The sequence below is a fragment of the Strix aluco genome, chromosome 1 (assembly GCF_031877795.1).
Source record: "Strix aluco isolate bStrAlu1 chromosome 1, bStrAlu1.hap1, whole genome shotgun sequence".
NCBI classification, from domain to species: domain Eukaryota; kingdom Metazoa; phylum Chordata; class Aves; order Strigiformes; family Strigidae; genus Strix; species Strix aluco.
Genome location: NC_133931.1, coordinates 77,569,525 through 77,588,626, shown reverse-complemented (window position 1 = coordinate 77,588,626; position 19,102 = coordinate 77,569,525). Strand labels below are relative to the sequence as shown.

At 39.4% G+C, this 19,102-nt stretch overlaps 1 protein-coding gene across 3 annotated transcripts; it reads left to right on the top strand.

Moving 5' to 3' along the window:
* The first annotated feature begins 1,207 nt into the window (after positions 1-1,207).
* C1H7orf57 (chromosome 1 C7orf57 homolog) lies at positions 1,208-10,996 on the top strand. Of its 3 annotated transcripts, none has more exons than XM_074825526.1 (5): positions 1,208-3,108; positions 3,877-3,985; positions 4,115-4,277; positions 9,723-9,824; positions 10,866-10,996. In XM_074825526.1, the coding sequence occupies exons 2-4, from the start codon at positions 3,906-3,908 to the stop codon at positions 9,804-9,806; spliced, it is 327 nt and encodes a 108-aa protein (XP_074681627.1). In that variant the 5' UTR covers positions 1,208-3,108; positions 3,877-3,905; the 3' UTR covers positions 9,807-9,824; positions 10,866-10,996. The 3 variants fall into 3 exon arrangements, with proteins under 3 accessions (XP_074681627.1, XP_074681625.1, XP_074681626.1); XM_074825524.1 differs by lacking the exon at positions 1,208-3,108 and adding an exon at positions 3,636-3,701; XM_074825525.1 differs by lacking the exons at positions 1,208-3,108; positions 9,723-9,824; positions 10,866-10,996 and adding exons at positions 3,636-3,701; positions 7,916-9,315.
* Positions 10,997-19,102: the final 8,106 nt, after the last annotated feature.

Below are 19,102 nucleotides of genomic sequence, written 5' to 3'. Positions count from 1 at the left end.
ATGCATGCTGGTAAACCATGGAACCAGGGGAACTCCAGAGAAACACCCCAGTGTCTAGGCCCTGTGCTACACCCCTGAAGCCTGATCTGCCAAGAGACGGCACATACCACTCTGCAGGATGGCAACTCCTCCTCGCTATTATTCTAGGAAGCTCAGGAAAAGCTTACAGCGTGCACTTCACCAGGAATAAACAAGCCCCTTTTGTTCTACTAGAAAACTTCTTGAACCCCTCAGAGGATCTTGTGCACCTTTTCCTAAAGCAGACTCCTAGTGTTACCGTAAATCCAATCTCAAAAGAACCCTCTAAGACTTAGCTTGAAGTTTTAGAAGGCAGGCATTCTTTATTGCAGCGCTGGATGCACAGGGGATCACTTCACCTAACGTGCATACATTAAGGCAAAAGTTAATCCTTTCTATACCTTAAAGACATGAATATTCATACATTTTCCAAGAAGTCTCTGCCTTCCCACCTATCTACTACATTTACATCATGCTGGTGTTGCAAAACTACACTACACATGTGCGGGGGTCTTGGGTGGTCATCGGTGGTCATTTGGGGAGTTAGCCCCCTACTCCTTTTTCCCTTTTATGCTCACGAGTCTTTTGAGGAAAATTTCTTCTCCTTGGATGTTTCCCAACTCTGTTTTCCAGCCAAGTTGTTCTTTCTTACCTACCTCCTTTGAACAATCCTGCCAGGATGCACCTATTCTCAAGGTCAGGATATCTTCTCTGTACGCTTTAATCACTCAGGCCTTGTTAAATACGAAGTTAAACATTGTTTGGTAAAAGAATTTCTCAACACTGCTGAGGAGCTGACCGAGTTTTCAAAGGAAACCTCATCTGTCAGAGACACAAGTCAAATCTACTGCCACCAGTGGAAGCATAGGTGTCCTCACGGCTCGGGTCGAGAGGGAAACTAAGACGGCTCAGAGACACAACCGAGGGTCACCAGAAGATGGCGGCGCCTCGCCTGACCGTAGGGAGCGGGGCGGGGCAGGTCTTGAGCGCCTCCGCCCGGCCGCCGGCGGCTGCAGGCCCCGTCCCGCGGGGCGGGGCGCGACCGGCCGCGGGCCGCCTCCATTGCGAAGGGGCGGGTCGGGAGCGGGGGTGACCCAGTGCGGCTCCCGCCTCTTCCCGAGCCAGGCGCCGGCTGTGAGGAGCGGGAGCCGCCCGGGCCGAGCCCGGCGGCGAGTAGCGCGCTGCGCCCAGGCTCCCGCGGAGGGAGGGGGCGTTCGCCGGGCTGTCCCGCTCTGCCTCTGGCTGGAGCCGCCCTCCGCACCGCCCGCCCCGCAGCCTCTCCTGCAGCGCGGGCCCCTACGCGTGCTCCGGCCGCGCCGCGATGCGCCTTTTACCTGCTCGGCCGGCAAGCGAAGGGTCGGGCGGGCGCTGCACCCGCTTCGCTGGGTCCTTGCTCGGGCTCCTGTAGCCCGGGGGGCGGCGGTGGCTTTCTGCCGGTGCCGCTCAGCCGCTCCGTGCCGGGAGAGGGGCCGGGCCGCCGCCGAGCGGGCTTGCGGCAGGGAGCTGCCGAGCTGGATGCCCGGCCGCCCGCGCTGCTTCAGGCGCTTGCTGAAGCCAAGTGGGAGGGCAGGAGCGTTTTTCTCGGCGTCAGGCGAAGAGCTTGCCGTTCGGACGGACGCTGGGAAGATCTTGGTGGGGGAGCGTAGAGCCGATCGCTGGCCCTCGTTTAGGGCTGCTGGGAGAGTGGGAGAGTGCCACCGTCAGGGTTTCTTTCTTCGCTGGCCGGTTCCCACCTCACTGAGTTTCCTCAAGTACTGGCTGAGCTTTAAACACCTTTGTATACGTGGTGTCCTCCTGCACTCTGAATGATGGCGTTCCCTCCTTTTGCAGAGGTTTTCTAGAAGAGGGCAAGTAGAAAAAAGCACTCCAAAACACTCTTGTCCTCTAGGTGAAGCTCAGTAGAGCTCAGCCTGTTCGACTGGGGTTTCTGATCCCTTCTAGAGGAAATTTTGGTTTTTAATCTTAAGCTATAGCATGCGGTAGGAATCCAAGAGAGTGGCAACCCACCAAAGTACAAAGAAGGAGAGCATTTGGGATCATTAGGTGACACGGTTTCTGATGGACAATTAGTGAAGTGACGGCGAGCACGGCCTAATGTTTCTTTGCCCCTGATACCAGGGAGAGCAGGTGCTTTGGGTTGTTGTTCCTTGGAGCTGCGTTTCAGCATAGCAAACATTTGTGTTTACCTAAGAGCTCCTTAGTCGGCTGCCTGCCTTAAGATATTTTCCTTACACCTATGGCATTTGCTGCACTTGGAGTCACTTCAGTCGGTGCCCTGTGCACCTTTCATGGCATAATTCCTTAAACTGTCTTTTTCTTCCTTGTCTGCCACTCCATCTTCCCATTAATGAGGATTTATTTATATTTTGGGTTTGCTCACTAGAAGTTGAGAAAGTAATGTATCAACAGGTAGGGCATTGGGTGGTTTTGATTTTTATTTGTGAAGGTGGCAGTTTGGGGATTGGGTTTGGTTGTTTTACAAATAGAGACCTGCAAACAGACAGGTACTGTCTTTGCTTTTGTTAATGTGTGAGGAGGAAAGGAAACCAAAGGCTTAAGTGTTTCCTGCTGTCTTCTGTGCCTCTCACTGCTCTTGGTGTCCTTGGAAATAGTTTTCTGCATGAAGATGCACAATCCCCTGTATTAGAACACTTTTCGTGAAAACTTGAATGCTGTTTCAAAACTGAAACCAAGGTGTTCCCTTGTTGCATGTGATCCTCTAGAAGTTGCATGTACTGTATCCCCCACAATAAGCAAGCCTTGTCTGTCTCCAAGCTGAAATGCAGCACATTGCTCAAGTTTCAGGTGGGCTTGATTTGTTAGTTGCCTGAAAAAGGGATGCTAGCAGTTAACTTTTACCATAAGTATCTTCTTTTCCAGTATCTCAGAACGGTAATACCACATGCCACTAAAACAGCAAGAGAAGTCCTCGAAGAACCTTGAAGAGCCCACTTCCTCCAACATCCCAGATGCCAGGTCTCGGTGACCTTGCAAAAGATCCCCATGAGGTGCCGTCTGGGTGCTGCAGGCAGTGGATCAAAGAGACCGAGTCAGCTTACTACAGGCTGGCAAAGCAAGGAGGCTGACCTGGTGAGTGTCTGTCTTGCTTGTTTGTTTTTCCTTTGTTTTCTTTGGCTTTGCTTGAGTGTGGTGGTAGAAAGTGCTTTTAGATACTACAGAAGAATCCTCTTGGAGTTTTGAAATTAACCTGTGGAAAAAATGAGTGATTGAAAATGTGATATAAGAGGTCACCTTGTCAAGATGTCCTTGTAGTCTATTGTGTATATGTACCTTTAGCAAAATGTGTTGTTTTGCACTGTATGTGATCTAAGTAGATGATGATGGTTTAGCTGTATTTGAGCGAGGTCTTTACAATTTATGCTTGGGCTACTTAAGTAGTGGTCTGGTGAAAACAATGTTGTCACTAAAAAGCATCATCAGAAAACTTGATAGAGGTTTGTAAAGTGTTGTTTTGTAATAACATTCAGTTTGTTACCATGTGGTACATTTTCTCTTCTTGTACCAAGGTGATTCGTGGTTTTGTTATTTCCTTTATCAAAGAAGGAGGCTTGAGGAACTTGAGCAGATGGCTTGCACGCACACTTAGAGCAGGGTGACAAATCCAGAAGTATGAATTAAGACTGGTAGAAACATGTCAAAGCATTTAGAGCACAAAAACCAAGGTACAAGTGGAATGCAATGCTGCAAGGTTCTGACTGTTTTGTCAAGGGAGACAAGTGCTCCTTACTGAATAAAGCAATTCTTCCTGATAAAACAGCAACCTGAAAACAGAGGTAATGCTTTTGCAACTAGATAAGAAATCAGAAAAGTAGTGGCTCTTGCCTTTTTCTCTTTAAGACCTACGGAAGCACTACACTCCGGCAACAATGAAGTCCTCTCCAGCAGCATATGCCACACCTGACTGGTACTCGCACTGCTCCAGTCCCCCAGTGACCAATGAGCCAAGGTAAGTCTGCTGAGACCCCGCGTTATTTGTTGGGTTCTCTCTTCACCTCGTAGTGTTTCAGAATACTTTTGTACTGAAGTGCAAGATATGCAGCCCTTGTACAAACAAGTGTTAAATCTTTGCCTGCAGGAGCTATGTTTCCTCTTTACCAGATCATGTGATTCACAGAGAGTTTAAGGCTGATGACCATCATGGTAATAGTTATAAGACAAGAAGAGGACCTTTCGATTTTGATATGAAAAGTGTTTGGCAGCGGGACGCTGAGGACAAAGAAAACACAGAGAAAAAGAAGGTAGGATGGAGAGGCACTCTGGGATTCTGCTTTGTTTGTAGAGCTTGTGAAGACACTCTAGGTGGGCCTGTGGGCTCTGTAGAAGAGAAGTTGTAGGCCACCCGAGTTTCTGTATTGCAGAAGCAATTTTTATATTGTAGTTAGAGAACGAGAAGAAAGCTGTGTTTCTTGTAAGAGCTGCAGGTATAGCCTAAGAATCAGAAATGCAGTTTCCAGTCACATTATATGGTACTTAAGTGTGAATGAAAGCTAGTAGCTACTTTCTATCTTCTTATGCTTTATTTCCCCTGCAATTCACTCTTGCTGAAGAGAATTCTTATTTAGTGATCTTGGAGGTGGAAGAAAGAAGAAGGAGGAAGGAACAGAAGAATGTTCTGAAAAAAGTGTTATAGTTTAAAATGCAAGAGAGTCCTCAGAGAGACTGCCCTAGTTGTCTTTGAACGGAAGATCTGTCCAGGACAAAATAAGTATAGCACAAGCGATGCCCAAAGCAAAGCTTTTTGTGATGATCTTGGCATTTTGTCCTGGAAACCTCTTTCCCATCCTCCTTTTTTCATCCTCCCTGCCCATTTTAGATGCTGAAGCCTTATGGTTTTTTAATATCTTCTGTAATTTTGGTTGCCTCATTTACCATAGGTATTTGGAATATACATGGAAAGGCATTTGATGTACTTGAACACCAGTACCTCCCTTCTTGAACAGAGGGGCAGATGTTAGACATTTTGGGAAAAAAATCCTTAACCTATGCTCTGATGAGTAACTAGTCCAAATTCAGAATGATGGCTTGTGTAAATGGGAACACCTTATTTCTGAATAGGCTTGGGAATGTTTACTTAATCTGTGGAAACAAACAAGCAGTGTATGCTTAAACTATGATTTGCCTGATGCTTGTAGGTGAAACTTTTTTCAATCATATATTTGAGGCACTGAAAATAGAAACTTAGCCTGCCATGGAGCCTCTTAAAGGATCAAACTAGGGCAGAGAGGAAGTGCTGTCCCTCGCTCCCTTACTTAAGAACCAATTATCTTCAATGCTGTAAGAGTCAAACTTAACTTTGATAACAGTAAGTGTAATTCAAGTCCATGTGGTGACTGGTAAAGTGAGACTGAGGTCTGTTTCTGTTTGGGTGGAGTTTGATCAAGACCCAGTTTCATTTGGTCGTGTGAATGGAAGTTCTCATGTGTTTTATTTATCACCAAATACAAAGTGAATATATATTATATATTCAGCTCAGATTCCAAATCTGCTGAGGCCCTGATACAGAATTTACACTGCTCTTCTGGAAGCTGAAGTTGAGTTTTGTCTAAGGTACTAAATCTACCAAATCTTTTTCTTTAGGTGCCTAAGAAGGCAGATTCTGTGTGTCTAGCTTTAGCTCTGCCTCCACACCACCATCTCTGAAATGGTTGTCCTTCACAGTATCTTTCTTGTGCCCTGAAAACATCTCATATATCTTGAAACATCACATGGTGCTTCTTTCACAGCTATTTCTTGTATTTACTCTTATAGGAGGTTTCTATCCTGTGCTTTAAGAATACCTTCCTGAAGAGTCTTCAAGTGAGACAATGAAACTAGCCCTACCAAGCAGTCTTGATTTTAGTTTTCTCACCATACATCTTGTATGTTGAAATGTAAGAGATGTATTCCAAAACACCACAGGCAAATTTCTAAGGAATATTCAATTTATTTATTTGACTACATGATAATACTGCAGCAGCAAACTACCTCAGGTTTTGACACTGGACGTATTGAAAACATTTTTCAGTCCAGTCTGACTAAGCACTTGTTCAGAAGAGAGATGCGTGATGCAATCGTGGAGATAAATCCCAAAGGGCACCTTAGGGACAAGTGCAAAAACATATTAACCTCTAAGGGTACCTCTTTGACTTTGGAAAACATTGTTCCCAAGTGGGCCCTTGCTCTGAAGCTTTAAACCTTTGTACAACTTAGTTCTGAAGTATTAGAATCTCCACCAATCCTCGTAGTATGGTTGTCACTGCATAGAGGAGGACTGGAGATCAGGGGACCATTACATGGTTCTCCATGCCTTGGAATGGATCCCATAGTTCTTCCCTAATGCCTTAATCACAGGGATGATTCTTGTTCTTCTGCAAAGCAGCAAAGACGTGTTAGTGCATGAAGGATTTAGCCTCTGTGCTCATGGCACAGTGATGGACTACTAGCCCGGGTGGAAGCATCCTTTCGCCTATGCATCGTGTGGACCAGTCGAGTTAAGTTGAGAATGCTATGACCTTAAGAAAGAGGTAGGCCTGTGTATGGGTGGGAGGTCTGTTTGAGGTAGTATCAGGGTTAGCCTCAGCATTAGGCAATCTTCCTGCAGCACCAGTAAGATTACTACTTCATGTCTGAAGTCATCTCTTCTAGGCACTTGCCTGAAATATATGTGTATATATGCGTACATACATATGTATGTGCTGTAGCAAAAGGATTACTCATCTGAGGACAGGATTTTACCTCGGAGATTTGAAATATGATCTAGAATTTCCCCTTGCTCGCAGGGGAGCCAGGATTTCATCTGGGGGCTTTCAGCTTTCCATGCTGGGAGCAGGTATCCATTGTTCTTCACATATCAGCCAGGCACAATACGTATCACATTTCATGTTTATTGAATCTGAGACTAATAAATGTGTATGTATAATAAATGTAGATAGGAATTTTTAGGGTATGTCATTGCCATCTCTTCACAAAGGGAGAAAACGCTTTAAACTGAGAACGTGTAAAAAATGTCTCGCATAGCTTGCTTTATCTGGGAAAGTTGACGGCTGTTAAATAGAGGCTTGTCAAAGTGAAAATGCCTCCTCAGCTATAACCATTGGGGTGTAGTGGCACGAGGGTCTGCTTTTAATGCTGAATTTGCCCAGCAAAATAACAAACAGCACCTGACAGGATTGCAGGTGCCCTCCAAAACCAAATTCTGATCTGTTCCCTTGCTGCTCTTGTCACTTGTTAGCTGATTTGAACAGTAGGGAATGTTTTGATAGCTGCAATTTATGGTAGCCTGTCTCATTTAATACCAAGAAAAGAAAGACAACCTTTAAAACAGTGCACAAGAGTTGCTAGCAACCTTCAAGTCTTTTCTCATTGCCTTTCCTTTCCCCTTTGTTTCCTTTACTTTAGTTTTGACAGTTGGGTCTTTGTTTACCTCTAGACAAAATCCCTCTAGGCTCCCCACCTCCCTCTGCCCTTTAATTAACTCTTTAATTACTAGGCTTCCTTTTCTAGTGCTTCTCTTCAGTGCCAAGAGGCTCATCTCTTTCCATCTACTATTTGTATATCCTGCTTATCAAATCGAGTTGTGTTTCTATGTTGCCCTGTGTGCCATCATGCCTTCAATATGTGACGAAAGTTACCCAAGTTTGAGGATTTCTACTTGTCTAATGGAATTGTTTTTGTGACCTGAAACTGTGGGTAGCTGTGTCCTGGATCTGAAACTTCCATGGTATGTCGGATCTGAAATGGTACAGTTTAATGATAGACGGAAGACAGCAATATAATTTTTTGCACGATAGGATAGCATTTTTAAAATGTAAAACACATATAGGCTGCTTCAGCAGAGAATAGCGTTAACAGATTTGAAAAGCAGTTCTAAGCAGCTAATGTGTTTTTTAATTTTCAGGTTGGACAACGGATGCCCCTCTTCAGCTGACATCACTGCTTCTGACATCCCTGCATGCTCTTCTATGCTTTTTTCATCTTTCCTTCTTTGACAAGTGTCCCATTTTTTCACCTCTTTAAGCTTCAACATCATATCAGTCAGGCTGAAATCTACTAGCCCATCCACTTATTCTTTACCAGATTCTGGAACTTCTGGCAAAATTCTGACTCCACCAAAGTCTGTAGGGATTTCAGCACTGACTTAACACGTTGGTTTGCATTGATGTCCTGTTTCAGAATCAGTAGAACTGTCTGTCCTAGGCTTCACTTTCTCTCAGAAAATAAGAAAACTTACACTCTGAACATTCAGGTCTGCTTCTTTTACTGGCTTGTTAATTAGTTCACTGATTAGATGTAGTCAAATGCCATTATACTTTTCTTTGCTCTTTGCATTCTAAATGTGCATGGATTCCTTGAAGTCCATGGTGTATTTACATTTATTTTTGAATCTTCTCCTCATGGATGTTTTCATGGGAGTTGTTTTGTAGTGTCTGCAATCCAAGTGCAACTGCTGCATCTAGTTTTTGCACTCTATTCATAATTTTTTTCTCTGTTAACTGTACTGCAGTAGGTATGTCCACATAGGTGGAAAGTATCTTTATCCTTAATGCACTTCTGCATTTACAGAGCAATACATTTTACTTCTAGTTACCCTGTCCTGATTTTTTTTAAATAACCTGCAAGTAATATCTCTTATCCTATGGGGCACTCTCCAGTGTTGCATGTTTAAAAGAGAAAATGGTCAATATGTAGGTTCTAATTAAAGAGATATACTAGTATAACACAAAAACTTTGTTAATAAGCTTTGAGAACTTTGTGCTATCTTCAGGACTTTTTTTCCCCTTCTTCATGCAATGAAGGAAGCTGTAAATAGTTTTTAAAGATGTTTTGTTTTTTCTTTAACCTTAGAATTTCTTAGTAGCTATTAGTGAAAAATAGCTGGGAGTTGTTTGGGATATTTAATGCTTTTATTTGAGAGGGAAGTAAGTTGATCCTTCAGCATCTGTTGATTTTGATTAAAGTTACAATAAAGAGCTTTGATATGTGTTGTTAATGTTTCTCCATTACTTTTTTCCAACTTTCAGCCCTAGTGTTTGTGATGTCACTTCACTGGTTTTCTAGGTGTCATCTTATCTTACTGTGTCTTTCAGTCAACACTGTTTCTTTACCTGTCATTAGCAAGTGAAAGATGATAAAAGTAAAATACACTTTTCTGTTGTAGGCTTCCCACAATATATCTGTATTTGTTTGAATTTCAAACCTCTAATTAATGTACCAAAATTGTGTTCTTATTACATGGTATGTTTCATGCTTTTTATAAAACAAAAAAATAATAAAAAAATATAGTAATTAAGCTGGAAATGAATTTCTGGTCCCACTGACTTTAATTAAAGACTGGGATGTTTTCATACACTGCATACAGAGAAATGAGCCAAGATGAGAGGTTGCAATGGGTAAGTTTGAATTTGAAGCTTAGCTAGTTGAAGAGTACTGTGAAGGAAAAGCTTGTGGAGAGCATGTTTTGCATTATTGACATACTGAACAAACAGTTGATCTCATCTAGCATAAAAAAGGTGCTGCTTTAACTTTTGCTTTTCCTTTATACTCCTCTACTCTTACTTATGGAAATAATATCAATAAGAGTAAAATTTGAAGATATTCAGGGCCTTTAATATAATCTTCACTTTTGAAGGTTATATTATCATATAAATCTTCTTGGTTATTTTTATCATAACTCCTTTTACTAAGTTAAGATTTCTCTAACACAGGTAAAGCTCCCAGCTATAAACCCTAAATATCCAAGCAGAATGCCAAATGTTTCTACAAACGAGGAATTTAGTGGGGAAAAATAAGCTTTCCTTCCCACCTGTGTAAGTAATACACTTACGAAATTCATGAAACTCCTAAGCCTGCAACTATTCATGCGTGCAAGTAATATTACTTCTTGTGAAACTGCAGAGATTAGTGGATATGTGCATGGATTTTGTGGATCTTTACTGCTAATAAACTTGCTATTGTGTGTGATACTAAAATAGTTTTACAAACTACTAAAATAATAGCACTTTAACGCATATAGGAAAGACAGTACAAATTTGCTTTAGGAAAGCTAAGCATACAGTTGCCTGTTTCAATGTAGCACACTTCTATTATATTGTAAACGGTCTGGTTTTTTTTCCCAGTACCAGTGAACAGATGCAAACAATCATGTACATGGTTAGTTCTGTAAGCATAGGTTACAGAGACACAAGTAGAACTACCATTTTCAGAAAACACACAAACTGTAGCCTATATAAGGTCAGGCCCAGCAAAAATACTGTATGGAACACCTGGAAGATAAGTCTTTTAAACAAATTATTACATCACCTGTGATGTGATATAATCATATCAGCTGTGTACACAACTGAATTGTTTCTGTGTACTTTGTCTTAAAAATTTATTACACAGTCATCAGTAATCCTGGTATGTTTTAGAAATATGTTAATGATGAAAAATATCTGATTGAACTGTCTAATGAACCTAAGAGCAAATCTGTGACAAAATTTTACCTTCGTGCAGCACAAAATGAGTATTGTCAGCCTTTTTTACTTATACATTCTTTGTGTAATGTCCCTTTTTTCACTTTTTCTTCTCTAAGACCAGAACTGTGTAAGTATTACGCATGGAAAATTCCAATAAAATGGATGGCTCTTCTCATGTAAAATTACACATTACTGAAGGCATAGTTGTGCGCTTTGGGGTTTTTTGGTATTGTTTTTGTTTTTTCTTAGAAGATTACATGTAGAATATATATTTAGTTATTTAGAAATAAAATATAAGGCTATTGCCCTTCTGTGCAAAATAAAGTTTTCCCACCTAATCCACATTTTTATTCACTTATGCTATTGTTTTCCTTAATATATTTGGATTTACAGGCCTCCTCAGAGAAAAAGCGAAGCAGTAAACTTTAGCAAATTAATTAGCAATGGTTATGGGACTGATTGGTTTCAGCAGTGTACTGGATGTGGAAAAAGGATTCAAGAACCATCAGAAAATAGTGAGCATTCCAAAGGTAAAATTGTTGAAAGCTGTTTCTTTTAAAGTGACTTGGGATCAGGGTAACAGCAGAGCATAACCTGAATAATTTGTGTGGCTCTCTTCGAATATGGTGAGATTACTAATTACTATGCTTAGCTTACAATACCCTATGACCAGCTAAAGAAAAGAGTGCTCCTCTTTGTAGTCAGTGAAGGCAGGGGCTTTAATGGATTTTTTCATCTTTACAGTTGCAGAAGCATGCTCTGTTCTGGTCCAAGGGCTTACGTGTGACGTGTTTTTATGAAATGCTGCAGAGACACGGCCACCATCCTGTGCAAATTTAAGCAGACTGTAAAATATTTGTCACCTAATCATTGTGAATAGTCTTTGGCCCCTAATCGTTTTCTGAAAACTTTTGTGACAAATGTCTTTGATATTCATGTTTAAGAAAGAGATCACTGTTCATAAAAGTTTGTCAAATATACATGCATTGTTGAAGACAGTGGTGTTGCAACATTTTTTATAAGAGAGAAGAAAAGTTATCCAATGTTAACCTACGATTTCAAACCTTACTTTGTCATGCACAGTAATAGCTATGAAACACATCACTTGAAAACACTCAGATACAGAGGTTAAAGGGCAGAAAATTCCCCTTCTGTCAAAGACCTTTTGCTTAGGCTTTTTACAGTGGCTTGGTAAGCATGGTGGCTATATCAGTTTTCTATAGCAACCTTTTAAAATGCTATTGAACATACACATTGCAAGCTCCAGAATTTATTTTATTTGTATCAGTGTAAGGAACTGTGTTAGACATTGTTTGTCTCAACATTGCTGCTCTGTGGCCATCACTTCCCACCCCCAGCATCCTGTTGTTCTAAAGGAGTATGCTACAGAGTCCCCGACAAAACCACGACGTCCGCTCAAAGTGAGAACAATGACAGCCTTGGCAGTGCCTGCCAAGCCGTACCTGCGCGCAAGCTGGGTGCGGGGCGAGGAAGACATGCAAAGGCTGAAGGCACTGCAGGTCGACCCCCCCCGCCAGAACACCTGGGCATGCACGTATGGAGGACCACGGGGTGACACATATTACAATGAGCTTCGTGGAAATGGGCGGACTCTTCGGGGAAATCGTGGGGACTAAAGGACTGCGTACTCCTCTCTTGGTGCCACTGTCTTTGCAACCTGCTTCGACACCTGTTACCTGGAGCTGGGACCTCGGCGGAGCTTGGAGCACCACCACCTGCACTGAGGCCGAGTCTACGGAACATCGTTGGATCCCTGGTGGTGGTGGTAATTAGCTGCATCTCTACCGTTTTCTGGCTTAGGGATTCTGACTTTCCTTTTCTCTCTGTCCTATTGCTATTACTAATTGTTGCAGGAAATAAAGTTCACAGGATTGTACAGCATCTGACCTCGTTTGTGTCTTAATCTTGCTCTTGGGATCGTTTAAGAACCCGCCCTGATATTGGATCGGGACAATCAGTGAATGCTTGTGTATATGCTGGTGTTTGCCATGACTCCATTGACCTTGATATATCAATGTATGAAAGTCTTAGAGGCCAGTTAATTTAGTTTCTGTGACACTTTAGGACTTCTTGAATTGATCTTTGTGTCTTCCATTAATATATCTACAATATTTTTTGTGTGTGTTTGTGCAGAACCTCTTCCTCCAGGTGAGTATGAGAAGAAAACAGGCAACCAGAAAACTAGAAGTTGTGTGTTATTGTTCAGAAGAAAAACTGCTGTAAAACTAAAATGAAGCCAGATCTTGGTCTGGACCTGAAAGAGGGTGCATAAACTGAGAAGCCTCTCTTCAAAGTCAGCTTAAGTATCCAAACTGATCAGGCAGAGGATGCTGCCTTGGGAGGCACAATGACCTAACAGTTCAACCATGGAGCCTAAAAGTGCTCTTCTTTAGCATGAAAGAAAACCTTGAATAATACTCTTTTGTCTTCAAATTCTATTCAACTTTCTTGTGCACTGGAATTTTTGTTTTCCATTACTGTGAGTAAAAATGAAAGGATTTGGGATTTTTGAAACCTCAAATTCATTCATTTGGTGATAGCTGATTTCTTTAATGTGAAGTGTGCCTCTAATGGGACATTTGGGATATAAAGAAAGCTGAAGATTTTTCAGAGTAATTATGGTACTGGTTTGATTATACCACTTACACATAGAGAACAAAATGATGGGTATATTGTAAAGGCTGCTGAAAAGTCAGTATGCTGCATAGTTTGATCTGTAAATACATCTTATTTTTTTACATGCTTTTCTTTCACAAATTCTTAGATAACATGACACCTGCTTTGCTTGTATTGTCCTCATTTGTCAATCATAGCTATTCTGATTGAGACTGATTCTGTATCTGAATGTAAAAGGAGATTATTATTTTTTTTTTTTAATGCTCTTAACAGTATGGTTTCATCCAGACATGTACCTTAATTCAGTTTTGACGTTGTTCTTTTCATTCTTTCAGATATGCACTGAGGGTAGTGCTTGTATTTTCTTTCCCCTTGGGTACTTTTGTCTGCTCATCCAATGCAATTGACAGAATAAGCACCTTGCATCTCCCTTTTAAGAGTGAGCTTTCTCTGTTACGTCTTGTATAGGCTAAGTCCAAGACACATCAGACAGGAGATCTAACCCATCCCGTATGTAAATCTGTAACCCAACACAAATGGATTATAGATTTGCATCATACTGCGAACTTTGTAGGTAGCTTGTCTATCTTGTTAGTTAAAAGTACTGGAATTTGTATGCATTTTGACATGAGAGAGAAACTGAAAATTTTAGTTGACCTTTTTATTCTTCTGGTGGAAGTTATCCTAAGAACTTTAATCTTTTTTTATTGCAGATTCAGAGCCATCATAGTCCGAATCAGCACCTGCAAGCAACAAGTCAAAGCCACTGTTTCAGAGTTGTAATAAGTAACTTAAAAAGACTATTGGGGAAAGTAAAGCCTTATATGGCTTACATAGTCCCCCAATTACATGTTTGTTAGATTACTTTTTATAGTTGAACTCATCCCTGATTGAGAAGTTCATTTAGTTTGTAATACGGACGAACTTCATTGTGCTTGATTACAGCAAATTTTAAATTATAGGCAACAGCTGTCAGTGCATATTCCTAAACTTTTTCTTAAAATCATAAACAAAACAAAGCAAAACTGAAGTTCTCTCCTACGCCCGACTAGTGCTCCTTTGCTGTTGTCAAATAGGGTTACCATATTGCTGCTGATTTGTCTAGACACAGGCACAATATCAGTGTGTCCAAACCTGCAAGTTTCTTTATTCAACTACAGTTATACTCGTGAGCTATGCTATAAAGAAAGGTGAAGGGGAACTGTATGGTATGGGATGAAATGTAAATAGAATTGAACTGGTATGGATATTTGCAGTGAAAAAGTCAAACCTTCACTGGAAAGATGGCTTCTTAGTCCCAAAAGCAGATTTACTTACACCAGATATTCAGCTTTCTAGGACAATTCTATTGCTATGCCTGCTGCGTAAGAACTAGTTGATCAGTCATAGTGTTCAGCCACATAATTAAATTAAGACCTGGTGGCATTTCCTCTTATAGTATTGTTATATAGAAGATGAATCATTAGGTGGACTAAGCTATATATGATGTCTGCACTTTCAGCTGTTAAATAACAATTTTATTTACCCTGAAGTTTTGACTGCGACAAAAATATTATATGCTAGATCTCCATGTTTATTCACATCAGCAAAACAGTTTGTACTTTGAAACAGCAATGTATAAAAATTATTTTAATATTTTGAAAACTTAAAATACACTAATATTTTAACACTTGCTCTTTTATTGAAAAGTGAAGTTTTTAATAAGTGGTAATTTTTAGTTTCCTGTTCAGAGTGTGCTCAGTATATTTACACATTTGAATCCAAGAGATGAAGATTTTAAAATGTATTACTGAATATACATTTCTTTGAACAGAATCTTTAGAGGATTTGGCTTAACAGTACTTTTCTTTAGAACTTTGGTATGAAAATTGATTGGAAATAGGTAAACCTATTGTTAGTCTGAACTCTGAGAATTTTCAGTGAACATTTGTATGTTGATGTTGTTAGACCCAGCATCTGAGTCCATCTTTGCTGTTCATTCTAACCAACAATTCAACTGTCTTAAGTTGTATTTACAAAAATAAAAGGCAAAAATATATAAAAATACCTAAATGTACAGTTATTGGTTAATTACCAAAATTTTCCAAATATAAAAAAGCTTACATCAAGCTGTATCTGAGAGGGGGGAAAAAATTACTACTTACATCTGTTTTCACTTACAATTTGTTTTTTGGATTATGTTCAGATGCATTGAAACCATTAATTTTGCTGTGAAAGCAGAGGTTTTGGTGAAATCTTCTTTGCTAGGCTAGAGTACCAGGGGATGCTAGAGCTGGAGCTCATAGTATTAAAGCCTGACCAGTAGAAAAACTGTCACCTGTCACTTATAGAGAAGCACTAAAGAATAAGCTTGTGTGAAGAAATTGTGTGTGTGTGTAACAGGCAAATTGTTGATACTCTTAGGATTTTAACTATAAAATTTTACACCTAATGCAGTAATCACCAGTAGCATGATGTTCTCCAAAAAAGTAACTACCATTTTATGAATTTTTCAGAATTCTTCAGTCATATGAACATGCCTTATCTGGGAATTCAGCTATCTTTATTTGATAGTCTTTGGATAAGGTTATAATTTTTATTTTTAGTGTCAGTAAAAAAAGTGTAGTAGAGGGTTTGTTGTGCCCACCAATGGTAAACTGCAACAGTAAAGTAAGTTCTGTGTATGACAGCTTTTGTAGCACACTTTAAGGGTATAACTATCAGCAATAGCACTACTTTCCGGTCTCGCTTTGATCTTCTGAATCCTGTTATCATAGGAGAAACTTATTTTGCAAATACTATTTGCAGTTACATGTTTTACTGGACAAAACATAAAAGAAAGAGGAAGTATGAGATGATGATGAAACTCTCTGGAGTTAAGTTGCTTAAAGGTAAGGCAGCCAGGCATTTTTTTAGTGCTCATCAGTTGAGTAAGAAGGTTTTTTGTTCTTAAGCATATATTGATTCCATTTCAATCTCTTTTTTTCATAGAAAGTTTTCTGAAAGGTACAAATTTACTGAAAAAGTTGGAGACAGTAATGTTATGACCAGAAAAACCCAAAACCCTAGCCAACTAGCATGGGCATTTAAAAGTATTTACAAATTTATAGATCACCTGTTCATATAGACTTGGAGGTGCTTGCTGTGTCAAAGCCCTCAAAATCTATTCCATAAGATAAGAATTCCTGTGTGGCTGCAATACTGCTGACCTGCAGACAAGAATTCTAATAATTCTTTTCTATATTATGGTCATCTTGTTAAAATCTGTACAAGGCTTCCTAAAGTAGCTTTGTTACTTTGAGTCTTTTGATGTCTAAGTCCTCTTCACTTTTGAACACTTTTTCTCAGTATTGGAGCTCTTGTCCAAAACTGTCATATTTTTAGGCAATTGTTAGAGGCAGAGAGAGAAAGACAACTGAGATCCTAACTTGGTCACTCAGCACTGTTATTTTGCTTGTGTTCATAGAAGTGTTTATAATGCTGGTTTTCAGATATTTTAAAAGTGTACACCATATCATGTTGTAAAAATTGTCTCTTTTTACCTTGGTCACCATTAGGTAATATCCACATGACATTCCTCAAATTGGTAAAAGTTTGCCAATGTGCCATTAATGTATACTCAGCTTTCCTTTGTCAAGCCAAGGAGATGTTTGATCTGCACTGTCGGTCAACTGAGTCTTCCTGGATCACAGTTTGCATACTATGAGTTAGAATATTAACAGCCTAAGATTTCTCTTTATAAGAGCAGGTGGAGAACCCTGGAATATGTGTTTGTGCCTTCAGAATAATGGAGAGCTGCAGCAGAAGCATAACTTGCCAGTTCTCCAAATGACATGAAATCAAAGTAGTGTTAACAAATCAAAAAGCTCCCACTGAATGCAAGGATGAAAACACGTTGCTGGAGTTCACCTTACCCCAGTAATCTGAGTCAATGCAGTCATGCAACTGGCAGTTTTCAAAGTCATCAGCAGTTCCATATAAAAGCAGTGGAAGCTTCTGGATCTGGAAAGGTTTTCAATGTTTGTTTTTAAGAGAGATGCCAAAGTCAAAAGCTAGGCGCTTACTTACAAAATCTAGCCTTATTGTTTTAAATGCTGAAACGTTTATTTAGTTGTATTGTGCTCCATCTCTGACCTGAATGCCTTTAAGTAATATAAGTGAGATCATTTCTTTTTTTTTTTGAATACTGATTGCTTTGCAAGCCCAAAGATAAAACAAAAGTGCGATTACGTTTTATGAATGACATTCAAGTATACCGAATATGTGATTATTTTTAAAAGAGAATTCCAGATACAGATTTTAAAATAACTTAGCAGTTTAGGTACCAAAGCATGATTTTTCCTTTTACATGCAACCATGTAACTGCAGCAAACTCTAATGGCTGTTTTCATTTTAATGTGACGGAATATATATTCATTCTTACCACTTATGTCTTTTTAGACTAGATTAAAATATAAACATGTTTTCAGAGATCAACGGTATATATACATTAACTTTCTTTATGCAGCAATGCAAACAAAAATTGAATTGGCACATGCATTTCTTAAGTATCTAAAATTTCATTGACTTCAGCATATCTATTTCTTAAATACTTATATCTGCGCTGAATATGCAGACTTAGTTGTAAAAGATGTAAGATGAAGCGCAATTTTTTTCCATAAACAAATAGCCTAATGTTCTGCTTTTGCAGCTTTCTGCAGATTATTTTTCAGAATGTAGTTTCATACTATGCTATAGTCTGGAAAAAAGCTAGAAATAGAAATATAGAAGTTCAGTCTTAGAACATTTTGTCCTCCTGTTAATAGTTTTAATGATACTAAACATCCAGAATGACTGAAGAATCAAAATGCAGTAGGTAAGTGTCTGAACAGCTGGACTGAATTATTTGACCAACTGACTATAAAAATAGTATATGGTGAGCAGGAAGGAGTATAATTTTCATTATAAAAGGACAGACAGCCTTACTTTCCATAGATGCAAGTTTTCATCCATGCAATATAAAAATCTGAAAAGTGAGGCCTGTTGCAGATTTTGTAATTACAATTTTTTACCTAAGATGTATCTTTCCTACTAAAATACAAAATGGAATAAAACCCCAAAGATTACAAAACAGGAAGCTTAAAACGGATTTAAATTTTAAAAAGGTTTTCTAGAGATGACTGAGAGCAAAGGTTACCACCAATTATTAGACGCATAGAGATGCATTACTTACTGAATGTTTCAGACTAGGTGATATAGTAACCTAGATTATTTTTTCTTTACAAAAGTAATTTACATTGATTATTCTCTTAATATATATCTGAATGACAAACCTCCTGAAGGGCAAAGCAGATTTTTCAGTGGACCCTAAGACGAAGGGGTAGGTAATATTCCTATTTAAAGAAAAAGTTTCTTCCACAGCATCAAAATACTGTTCTAAGGTGCTTATTTTGGATTGTCCACTACCATAGCTTTGAAGTGTTGATGAAATATTCAAGGAACAGAAAAATGAAAGATGTATTAGGAGGCTGTGCTTCTATTTTACCAATTAGAGATTTAAACAAGTTGAAAAGGTGACTTTTTTTTTTAGTTTGTTGAGAAATTTCTCTTGTATCCTATTTATGTCTAGAAAGACATCTGCGTGCAGGGATTTCTCTATTATTTCCATACAAAGTGCTTTGGTGTGAGACAGGCTATTAAGAGATTTTACTCTAAACGCCCAATACATGATTTTTTTAATAAATGCATCTTGGCAATGTCTTGTGCTCAAGGTGTTTACCCTCCTGATGTACAGAAGGTTATCTACCAAGAAGGTTTTAGTTGCTCTGTCACCCAGAAATTCCCTACTATGACAAACTACAGTGTGGTTCTGGTAGGAAAAATTATTTAAAAAATTGTATTGCAGGATTCTGGGTTTAATGTTTTTAGTTTACTGTATGAACAATGTTAAATTTACTTACAGAGCACTTTATGCTTTTTTTTCCTTTGTTTTTGCTTTAGATTTCTTGCTAATTGACGAAAAAGGATAATCCTTC